Below are 12,487 nucleotides of genomic sequence, written 5' to 3' on the forward strand. Positions count from 1 at the left end.
CGTGCTGTTTAGACGATGACGATAACAGGTACACCTAGTCGACGGGAAAGTTCTGCACTGTTTTGATTCCCTCTCGCGTTATAACAGAACTCTACTCCAACGTCCACTGAACATCAATTAATATTGATGCAATCTATATCGTTTACAGGTATTATCTTTATCTATGTGCTTCCTCTATGGTAAACTAATCAATAGAATAGGTAACGAGATCGTAGAGTCTAAATCATAATTGTAATCAACTGTCAGTATCCTACTCGGTCATGCCGTCAAAAGCATTCATTGTTACATCCAATGTATATAAAGTAACAGCGTTAGAATATTGTATTTAGCTACTCGTGTATTCAATATATTCCGATATCATTGTCATATCTAATTGGCTCATTTTGTCACGCCACAGCCGAGCAATGATCTTCTTGCTCCCTCGACTCAACATCTAATACTGATGCTATCTTTTACAGCGAATACACAGTTTTAAAGCCATCTTCACCGCCTCAGTCCACTTCATTACATCGTCGGCCAGAACCCGAGACATTATGATCTCTGCTCATAGTTTTACGAAAATCAAAGTAATTGGTATAGTCAACTTTATACACGGAATACTTCAGAAATAACACGAAAAAAAATCACGATAAACTGGTCGGTAGCGAGTACACATTTTGTTCGGTTTTGTCCGGTTAGTAAATTCGATTTTTACATCACTTCCGGCCATCGTGTCTTGCGAAAGCACTCTCCTACCCAGAGTTCCCAGCGCGTGACACCTTCGTTACACTCTCGGTAACAAAGAGAGCTCCGCGAACGGACTATCGCTGTGAGGAGCTTGCCGCGAACGGACTATCGCTGTGAGGAGCTTGGCGAAACATATAAACAGTGACGGAGAAGGAAGAAGTGTGGAGGAACGCGGGTTAGGCGTTTATATCCTGATGACGGTGAATGAAACCGCTGACTTTGGAGGAGTACTACCGTCAAACGAACTTCACGTTTATAACTACACAGAAAACGACGAAAATGGGACATTCTCTCTGTAAACTTGCAACACTCGGGTGGAAGAAAGATATGAAAATTATTATATTTGGTGCGTAGATCTACTGTTTTACATACTTAGAGCCAGAGACCATATATGGTCTCTGTTAGAACATTCATTTCAGATGGCACAACTACCGATGCCCCTAGTTCATGAGTAGCCGAGCATGTGGAGCAACAGTAGTCGGCGAGATCTGATAGTCAAGAAAATGTTTTCTTGACTGGCCCAATGCCAGGTATCGCGGCTAGCTCAACAGTAGGGTCAAGTTTTGACGATTTAGACCCCGGGCCCTTTCTCCATAGATCATGACAGTTGACAGTTCTGTGTTTTATTTAAATTTGTTACAGAAAAATATATGATTTAATTTGACGTTATGAGAAACTTTCAGTTGGAATGGTTAGTGTGCTGAGTTTAATGTTCATAGTGCTAATATTTGCGTTACCCTACTGTATTTCCTTTGTATATCGAGCCTTTATATATAAAGCCCCTGCTTACGTTGATTTTTTTAAATTGATAGCCACTGCTAAGGATTAAATTAACCTTATTTACGTGCCAATGCGATATTTGAATTTCCAATGTTACAAAATGTATCCAGTTCTGCATAGTTGTACCTAACCATGATGATACTTGCACTTTATGAGCTGAATCTGAGGGTAAGTTTTTTAAATGAGCTACGCCCTCCAAACAAGAGCTGCGTGAACAATAGCCAGAGCCGTGATTGTGTCTGCATGACTAGCTGAGAGCTCTGTTGGGACCCAATTGACATGCAAGACAATAACATACTGACTAGGCTACTGTTGAGTGAGTGAGTTTGGTTTTACGCCGCTTTTAGCAATATTCCAGCAATATCACGGCGGGGGACATCAGAAATGGGCTTCACACATTGCACCCATGTCGGGAATCGAACCCGGGTCTTCGGCGTGACGAGCGAACGCTTTAACCACTAGGCTACCCGACCGCCCCAGGCTACTGTTGAACCTCATCACTCATGTCAACTACAGGCAATGATTTCTCCCCACTGCATTTGAATACCATACATTTGACCAAACTCAGCTAATCCCTATCCCTTCTTGTCACAGATGTGAACAGAATAAGGGTAGGATTGCTAATTTTATTTTAGAGCCAACCTCTAATTGGCTGCTTTTCACTACTGTATAACCATGTTCCCTTGGAATTCTTCAAAGCCGGGGACATTACCATGGTTACAAATAGAACTAGAAGTCACCTCATTGAAGATCAACATGAGGCTGTAGAATAGAAAAGTCCATTCCATGCATCATGTGCATATCTGCTTTGGTCTGTCATCTTTAACATGTTCAACACAATCTTCTTTCTTGCATTAGGTCTTGATGCTGCTGGAAAAACAACCATTCTGTACGTCCTAACGCAAGGAGAAGTGGTGACAACCATTCCTACAATTGGTATGTCTGTATGTTTGGATATGTTTTTTGTGCCCCGACCTAAAAGGGCGGGTGGGTATATTGTTATACCAAGGAATTTCCTCCCTCCTTCTGAGGACATTTTTGTGTGTGACCTATAACCATGATAACTTAAAAACTACTTCATAGATTTTTTTCAAATGTGGTGAACACCTTTTATACCTATAGGAGAGGTGCAGCTTTTAATTCATTTTTTTACTTGCACATATATGTGATCCATAACTAGAAAACTGTTGCATGGATTATTTTCAAATTTAGGGACCAGTTTCCATACTAATCATGCTAATAGAAGAGATGCAGTGCAAAGTTTAATTTTGATATGTGTATTTTCTGAAAAAAATATGATTCTTTACCAGTGCTTGCATGTCTTGAAATTAGAATATTTTTTTAACTTTTACATTTATGCAAGCTATAACTGAAAAAATACTTCACGGATTCTTTTAAATTGGGGATACAGTTTCTATGCCATTAGGAGAGGTGCAGTGCAAAGTTTGATTTCATGTTTTGAACTTAGAAGTACATCATGTATGTTGGAATCGAAGTCGAGGGTATTAGTGAGCCCTGCTCAGTTTTTGTCTTGTTTGTTTAGTATTTTGATAGGTAAGTAGCAGCAGTGATATTAACTTGACTTTTGTCTCAGAATATCAACACTCTAACAGTAGGCAAGTACAAGGCTATGTTTATTGTGTAAATATAATCATGATAATGCTATGTAGATACGTTATGACTTTGGTTATGTTGGAGAGTGAGTTTGGTTCAATCATGTTAATGTTTAATGTTTAATGCCACACTCAGATTTATTCTAGCTATATGACAGTGGTCTGTAAATCATCCAGTCTGGACCTGACAATCCAGTGATTGATATCATGAGCATTGATCCACGCAATTGAGACACGATGACATGCAGCAACCAAGTCAGTGAGTCTGATTACCCAGGTCCTTCAGTCGCCTCTTACAACAAGCATGGGTTGCTGAAGACCAATTCAAATCTTCACGGGTCATGATGACTCTGGGTCAGAAAAGCAGATCCCAACAGAGCATATACACAGCATGTTCTATTGTGAGGGAGTTGGGTTTAACGCCGCTATTAACAGTATTCCAGTTATATCACGGCGTGTCAGCTTAATGTGGGAGGAAAGCCCGAAGTGATGCAGGTCTCAGACGTTTACCACTTCGGTGAAACCCAGAGCACAGGTATGGTGCTGACAAAGCTATAAACATAATCGGGGCGAATTGGGATTCGAACCCACAATCCTAGGTTTCTTGCATGCCCAAGGGACGTAACTCTGCACAGCGAATCGCAGCGCCTTAGACGACTGGGCCACCCGTGCCCCCTGTTCTAGTGTGACGCCCATGTTATCTTGTACATATTGTGTGTTGACATGATCAGTGATGATAGGTATTAGTGCTATTTTTTGCATGTCATGTAAGAACCCATGACATAACCATGCAAATTTATACACTGTGTTTTATTTCAGGTTTTAATGTGGAGCATTTTACACATAAGAATATCAGAATAGTGGCGTGGGATGTTGGCGGAAGGGACAAAGCTGTAAGTAGTTTTAATAACATCGCTCTGGACAATTGTCAAACACATTTACCATGTAAAAAGAGTTAAAAAATTGCATGTTTAGGGCTTTTCACCAGTTCAGGAATGTGGATTGTTGAATGAATTAGGTTTTCACTGTAATCCATTTTGACAAGGCAGTTGTTTGTTTCCTTGCCTAAAGTGAAAGACTTGATGGTTTCACTGTTTAGGCTACTGATTTCTGATAGGGCTGGGACGAGTCCTGATTTACTACCTAGGTACCCGATCCCCTACTACCCGACCCTACCCTACCTGGGTACCCACTGCAGGTCTCAAGAGTTGAGAACAAAATGTCTGATTGGGAAATGTTTTACCGCAGCCCTGGGCAAAACTCTTTAGGTACATGTATCAAACGATCAGATCGTGCGTACACTGAAGTTAACTGAAGCTTTATCTGTAGTCAGACATGTACAAGTCAAAAGGAATGTCTGCATCGTAAGACGGAAAGGCGAACTTTAGCATGTTTAGCAACTTGTAGTTTAACCACTGAGCTATAATGAGTTTTTGTCATTAAACAATATATCAGGTGACTAGCCACAGGTCTGGGTAGTACTGTGGGTACCCGGGTCCTACTCAGGACCCACCCGAGTACCCGAGTTTCCCGTCCCAACCCTAATTTCTGAAATGAATAGACAATGACAATAACAGTCCCTCTGTGCAGTTTATGTTTATTCCTGCATCACAATGGCTTTTGAGACAAGGAATTCTGAAGCAATTATTAGATCATGGCTGAATACTATAGAATATGAACTGGGTATATAAAACAATGAAAATAAATATTGGGTAAGATATAATTTTGGCCACATTATATTTTCCCAAATATTGAAAGAAGAAATGTTCAGCATTAAACTTGTGTTACAATGGTTACATATGAGATGTCTGATGCAGCTTGTCCAAACTGTACATCGTACAAGTACTGAAAAGGTTTGCGCCATGAAATTATTGTGAGTGGCTAACAATTGCCTTAACTTAACCTGGAGAGATTTTTGACACCCTGATAAGATTGACAAAGGACAAAGCTACTTATAACTTTTGCATTTCATTTTTGTAAGTAGGAAGGGGCTTGGTTCAGTTTCAGTTTATTTCTCTGAAAAACGACAAATGATGGTACAAGAGTATATATATGCATACACACAAAATCGAGGCATACGAATGTTCACTCGGTGTACATGTAATATATAAAAAATAAAGACCATGTTAGTCCAACATCTTCTTTTTATCAGTTTCAGACATAGTACTTTGACTTTCTCATGACAGCTCTTCAGTGTAACTGACAATGACATATGAATGATGTCATACTTATGACAACGTCATAAATTACAAATGTGACGTGATAATGTATTTACACACTCCAGCGAAGACACCACATAATATAACAATTGTAGAGAGACATTTGAAGTAAAATCTACAGTATATTGTAAAGTAGATTGTGAGGTATTTCTACAAATACTGTAGATTTTAACCCTTGCCATCGGTGAAATGATAACCCAAGGTCAGTCAGTAATTTTTTAACTATAGGCACATGTGTGGTTGTAGTTGACAAGGGAGGTTGGAGTAGGGTTTATTCAACAGTAAAGAACTGATTGGCTTATGTCTGGACTAGTCGGTGACAGCTAAGTGAACTTTCCTGATTAAACTTTTGACAATGAGGACAATGTGTAATTGAGTATATTATTTGATAATTCATGCACTGGCTGGTTTGACAATGTGTAGAAGTAAACAAAAGAAATATGCATCTTTACATTATTTGTTTCTTGTTGGTCTGAAAAATAAATGCATCATAAAACTATTGCAAGTGTGTGTCATCCCCACATTTTGCAATACTGTCTTGCTCGCAAAACTGTCCAGATTTACCATGTTTACAGTATCAAGTATAGGGGTGTCGCGATAAATTGAAATATCGATTAATTGCTGTTGGTAAGCACTTAAAGTCAATAAATCAATTGTTAAATCAGTTTCCAATCAATAGTATCGATTTCAGTTAGGAATATTGATAATTTCTATTGTACATGCAATGCTGTTCAAATTTGTTTTTCTTTTGATCATGAGTGCTAGTAATTTACACATGATAATGTTGAAGTTTCTTTTTCTTAAATTATTTATAGGGTAAAGAAAAAACAAGTCAGTCATATCTCAAACTTAACTTTTTATTTGTTGTTATGGTTATCACATTCAAAGGAAACTACAGTTCCAAGGTTTAATTCAACTCTAAAATCCATCTAAAATGATACACTGAAAACTATCGATATTTATCGCAATAGTTGTTTGGAATATCAATAGTTATCGCAATAGTTTCTTTCAATATCAATAGTTATCGCATTAGTGATTTCCAGACCAATAGTCACCCCTAATCAAGTATGGTCCTTGTCTGAAGATACCAAAGAAGCAGTAGTTTGTTCAGTCCTCCTCACTTCCTCTTTTCCAGCGGAGCTTGTACCGACACTACTTCCCTGGAGCATCAGCACTCATGTTTGTCATAGACAGCACTGATCAGGATAGGCTTGAAGAGATGACTGATGAGGTGAAGAGATTGGTGATGGACCCAGAGCTGGGAGAGGCTGTGATTCTGCTCCTGGCCAACAAGCAGGACATGGGCTCGGCCATGAGTGTGGAGGAGATCAAGGAAAAAATGAACTACAACAAATTATGTGAGCAAAGACCTTCTGGGAAAAGTGAGTGTGTTTCTGTTTTAGTTTTAGTCAAGATCTGCAGGCAATGTCAGCTTAGCTTATGTCATGCGTCTCTGTTGGTTGTCATATAAGCAGTATGAGCTTGTGTCATCGGTCTGTCTGTCAGTTGTCATACAAGCAGTGTGAGCTTATGGCATGGGTCTGTTTGGCTGTTGTCATACAAGCAGTATGAGCTTGTGTCATCGGTCTGTCTGTCCGTTGTCATACAAGCAGTGTGAGCTTATGTCATGGGTCTGTTTGTCTGTTGTCATACAAGCAGTGTAAGCTTATGTCATTGGTCTGTTTGTCCGTTGTCATACAAGCAGTATGAGCTTATGTCATGGGTCTGTTTGTCCGTTGTCATACAAGCAGTGTAAGCTTATGTCATTGGTCTGTCTGTCCGTTGTCATACAAGCAGTGTGGGGTGATGTCATTGGTATGACATTATGTCATCGGTCTAAGCCCGTTTGTTGTGATACAAGCAGTATGATGTCATGGGCCATGAATGAGAGTGGCACCACAGTGTTCTGTTTACTATGACGTCGCTGCATTGTGACCTTGTTGGCTGACATCATAGCTCTGAGACGTCTTCATTGGAATGTCGCTACATATTAGATATTGGGGGAAGTATGTATTAAATGCACACATGTTCATCACTTTGCCAAAACATGTGCACACTAACTGAGAAATAAGGTTTTACTCATAAGCTGTCAAAATATCTACTGTGAGTGTTTGCTCTACATGCCTCGATTGTAAATTGTGAACTTTGAGTGAATTTTTCCCCCTGGTGACCCAAGGTAGAGAAGCTTTTGGCACTGTGAACCTATTCTTCCCCAGAATCTAGGCTGGTCATTGGTTTGAAATGTTAATATCGACATTAAAGTATAACGATACAGCAATCAATAATATAATTAAATTCTGGATGTGTATATATAAAATTTATCTACATGTATGTAGATCTGCAATTAGTCAATGTAGTGCTAAATATGATCTACACTGAGCAGATAAATGTTTAAAATTGAATATTCTGCCTTCTCATTGTCCTTCCTGTCTATAGTACAATGTACAAGTATCCACGGATACTTGGGGCCCTAGAAATCTAACTGGAATAACCATTATTAAGAGGCAAACATACTGCTTATGTCTAAGTGCTTATGACAAATAGTGATCATGACAACAATGACAATTATATCCATGCTGACTGAATATCATATTGTGGTCAATATTGATGGAAAAGTGACATTTCTTTTTCAGAAATGAACATATTTGGATGTTCAGCAGTGACGCCTGAGGGTCAAGGTGACTTGCTTAAGGCACTGGATTGGCTGAGTGAAGAATTGGTGCCGAAGTCTGGCTACTGGTTCCAGTCCTGGTATTCATCTGAAACTGGGAAAACGAAGGACAAAACTAATAAGGCTCCATCCCAGGAAGGCTCAGATAGTGACAAGAAACCCTGGACATTCTCATCTTATGTGAAGGGGACGATTACAACTTTCAAAAGCTTGCTGCCAAGATTGTGGTAGAACTTCATATGATAAAGAACTTTCTGTGATATGACTCTGGGGATTCCAGTTTAGAATTGAAACCTACGCTGGTCGTAAGAAGTGATTAAATGGACTGATTGCTCAGGCTCGCTGACTTGATTGATAGCGTGTCAGTGTGTCCCCGATGGTGTGGATTGTTTCTCATCATATCAATTACGGGTTTGTCTGGCCCAGACCACTTACGTTATTGTTCTGCAAGTCGGGTTGAGTGATGGAGGAAGCATGTGCAAACTATGGTTTAAGGAATAAGATTTTGTGATGTATATTTTATGTGCATTTCAGTTACTTTTACTTTCATCAATAGTGATACGTAAACATCAATTGGCCAACCTTGCTCCTTTCCTGAACGGCAAAGAAAGGTCTCTTTTCAGCAGAGTGACCTAAACATCACTGGACATAGCTTATTAATGTTTATTTGCATGCCCTCAAGCAAGACATATACGTTTGTCATACACCTTTTCGTGTATTAGAGCTATGCCAGTAGAAGCCGGAGCACCGGTCAAATTCTGAAAGTAGGCCTAATATACTTCATTGCACCGTTTCCTTGCTGTATCCAACTGTGATATTGTTTGTTGTTTATCATGTTTATGGATACAATTGTATTTGGATATTGATTGAACATTTGTTACTGTTGTTGAATATCATATTTTATATCAGGGTGTTTTATGACATGACAACTATAACCATGTAATAAAAGAATATATTTTATGCACTGTCTTGCAGTTGTGACTAAGACTAAATCTTACTGGATCAAGTTCCTGTCATTTACCCATCAGATGACACAATATATACTACTCAAAAGAAATTAAAGAACACCTGATTCTTTCCTATTCATAGTTAATCTGTCATGGGTGTTCTTTAACTTCAACTGAGTATATTTGTAATTATCAAAGTGTTTGTGTGTGTATTTTACTCCAAATGTTGTATTTTTTTTCTAAAAAACCCTTTTTTTTAACTGATTTCTTTTTACCTATGCCATGGTTTGTAGGAAACATAATTTGACCTTTTCTTGTGTGCAATATTGTGTGCCAAGAATACAGTTCATTATTATCCCTGCCACGAAGTGTGAGGGGGATATAGGAATGGGGGCTGTCTGTCCGTCCATCCGTCACATTTCATTTCTGGAGCATAGTGTTTAATATTTTACAGTGAAACTTTGCATATGTATCAAACACATGCTGAACTAGTGCCTTTTGATGTTTTGGGGTTTCTAAAAAAATAATAACCCTGTTTTCTTGTTTCTATATAGCTTAAACAATTGAGCACCTGTTTATGAATGAGCTCCTAAACATTCGTTACATTCTCGGTAGAGAGTAGACTGGTTCCTGTTTCCGTTTGTTCCTACGACAGACTGGAAAGCAGAGCAAGAGCAGCGACACCAAGCGGAGGATCCGGGAACAGAGAGCTCCGCCAAGCTCCTTCCCAGCGCGTGACACCTTCGTTACACACGGGCTATTGCTGTGAGGAGCTTGAGAGCTCCGCGAAAATAAGGGAGATAACGCTTAAGTAAAGAGACAACTCTATTGAAGTGCCAGACAAAGGCACGCCGCTAGTTAAAAATAAGCAACACGTTAAATTACCTGCATGTATACTGTTCACTGTGGCACTGGATATATACTCTCACTCAGCAGCCCATTTTATCAATTATAATTTGTCTGTTGGACACTCATTGATTTACAGACTGCTGGCATAAAATTACTATGTCTGGCGTAAATGATAACCTCACGAGCCCACTCACGTGTTGAAGGGTATAGGCAGACAGACTTTATTCAGTATTTTAGGCCCAAAGCCAATAATACAAACAAGATGGAAAATAATTAATATTATTTACATGCTGAATAAACGGCTGGAATGCATAACACTTTGTTCCAGGTATAGATGATTTGCTTAATTCTGATCTTTAGTCCTTGACAAAGGTATTTAATCAAACATTTAATAATATGGATATTGTCAATGAGGAGTATATTATGACTATGCTGAATGTCATCAAATTGATTGTCGCTACACCCACTATTTTCGAGTGTTTTACGTCAATCAGCAACTCCAGCTTATCCACAACGGCCTGTAAGTAATAGAGTGAGTGAGTTAATTAGGTTTAACGCTGCTTTGAACAGTTTCCCAGTTATATCACGGCGCATCAGGTTAATGTAGGAGGAAAGCCCGAAGAAGTGCAGGTCTCAGACGTTTACCACTTTGGTGAAACCCAAGAGCACGGGTACGGTGCTGATAAACCCATAAACATAATCGGGGCAAACTGGGATTCGAACCTACAACCACGGGTTTTTTGGCGTGCCCAAGGAACACAACATTTGCACAGCGAATTGCAGCGCCTTAGACGACCGGGCCACCCGTGCCCCAATGAAAGTAAAAATCTGGCCAGGCTAAAGAGGGCCCAGTTGCTTAAAGCGATCTTAGAGTCTGTGTTAGAGTATGGGAGTTACGATCGTCATAGCACTAGGATCGCTTTGTGCAAGTGTACCCAGAGGTTGATAGAATGAGCATCAACCTACACCTTCGGGGCACGATGGCACACAGCCAGGTCACACCATCCTATCCCTATATTCCACCTCTTGCGATAAGTTGGTTGGTTGGTTTGTTGTTTAACGCCGCACTCAGCAATGCTACAGCTATATGACGGCGGTCTGTAAATAATCGAGTCTGGACCAGACAATCCAGTGATTGATATCATGAGCATCGATCCACGCAATTGGGATCGATGGCATGCTTCAACCAAGTCAGCGAGCCTGACCACCCGATCCCGTTAGTCGCCTTTTACTACAAGCACAGTCACCTTTTATGGCAAGCATGGGTTGCTGGAGACCTATTCTACCCCGGAATCTTCGCGGGTGTCTTGCGATAAGAACTGGCTACTAAAGGGATATCTCATCCCCACAATCCCAACAGAGAATCATGCAGGGATTTATATAACAGTGTTGTTACGCCTATATGATGACTGCTTCTTGTGTAAGACTTGATTTGTTTTCGGTGCGTGGGTCTTTGACACAGAACGCACAGACACACTGCTATCGTTTTCCGTGTGCAGATATGACCTGAAACACACTGCACTTATCTACAAACACTTTATTAAACGGATTTACCTTGGGATGTTTCAAACATATATTTTTTATTGTTTAATCAAGCATCGGATAAATTATAGAACTTTTTTTTGTATTTATTGAGAATTACCTTATTCATTGCGGTATTACTAGTGGTATTTGTTTTTGTTGTTTAACACTGCACTCCACAATATCCCAGCTGCATGGCGGTTATCATTTAAAGCACATGATGAGTATAATGTTCAATTTCTAAATTAATGAAATTGTCTGAAATGTAATATATTGATGTATCCCCTTTATAAAGAGGTTCCTGTATTTACATATCCGCGTTCAGGGACGACGTCGTGATTGGCCTGCCCTTCTATGACGTCACAGGCTTGACGACGTCGTCGCCCAATGGCATTTGCCTGGAGACGACAGCATGGAACAGTCAGCAATATGGCGTTGGGCATAATTGGTCGCTTTGATGCAGTGCGCCATGTCAGTATGTCGCAATGATGCTACGACTGTTAGACACTAGCAGACACTGAGAATGGGGTGTATCCATAGCCGCGTGGGTCCGGCCCCAACTGCAGACAAAGAGAAGCCGGGGCTCAGGTCCGAGTCCAGATTCTCTAGGTTTAAGAAGCTGTTTAGGTCGAAGACAAAGACAGTCCCAAAGGATAAAACTACTGTTTTCTTGGCAATTGACCATAGCGGGAAATTATCTCAGAAACCCGAACCAAAGAAGAAGAAGGAGGTCTATCGCCGCTCATGCATGCAGTCTGTGATGGCTGACCCCAAGTCTCTGAAACTTACGCCCTTCGGCTTCTCACGTCGGGATGTCATGCCACCAATAGAGAAAGAGGAGGAGGTTGAGGTCACTGTGGTGTTCACAGTTTGGGACAGCCAGATTATCATCAACCATGACCACGTGTCCCGAGACGATGGATTCCGGGTCGTCGAGAGGACGTTCCTGGTACCAAAGTCTGACAAATCGGCTCGCAGGATCGTCAACGGCCTGAGCGTTGCTGCAGAGGAGGACGCTATGAAGAAGAGGAGGGAGAAGGCGGAGAAGAAGAAGGAGGAGGAGGCAAAGAAGGAGGGGAAGGTGGAGGAGTAGAGGTCTCGATGCCGTCCAGGGTGTGGCCAATCTAAAATAGGAGAGGGAGACCTGCGGGAGGTCAGAGA

The 12,487-nt window shown here is 40.5% G+C and overlaps 1 protein-coding gene across 1 annotated transcript; it reads left to right on the top strand.

The window, feature by feature from the left end:
• Positions 1-803: 803 nt before the first annotated feature.
• Positions 804-8,969, top strand: LOC124141211 (ADP-ribosylation factor-like). The gene is made up of 5 exons (XM_046509149.2): positions 804-1,072; positions 2,365-2,442; positions 3,939-4,012; positions 6,474-6,720; positions 7,972-8,969. The coding sequence occupies exons 1-5, from the start codon at positions 931-933 to the stop codon at positions 8,238-8,240; spliced, it is 810 nt and encodes a 269-aa protein (XP_046365105.1). The 5' UTR covers positions 804-930; the 3' UTR covers positions 8,241-8,969.
• The last annotated feature ends 3,518 nt before the right edge of the window (positions 8,970-12,487 follow it).

This window comes from Haliotis rufescens, unplaced genomic scaffold (genome assembly GCF_023055435.1).
Source record: "Haliotis rufescens isolate VD_foot unplaced genomic scaffold, xgHalRufe1.0.p SCAF_12, whole genome shotgun sequence".
Lineage (NCBI taxonomy): Eukaryota > Metazoa > Mollusca > Gastropoda > Lepetellida > Haliotidae > Haliotis > Haliotis rufescens.

Excerpts from the sequence above, each read along its gene's own strand:
- LOC124141211 (XM_046509149.2), top strand. The coding sequence starts at position 931 with ATGAAACCGCTGACTTTGGAGGAGTACTACCGTCAAACGAACTTCACG. Across the intron at positions 2,443-3,938 it reads GACAACCATTCCTACAATTG|GTTTTAATGTGGAGCATTTT; the intron begins GTATGTCTGTAT and ends GTTTTATTTCAG. Across the intron at positions 6,721-7,971 it reads GCAAAGACCTTCTGGGAAAA|AAATGAACATATTTGGATGT; the intron begins GTGAGTGTGTTT and ends TTTCTTTTTCAG.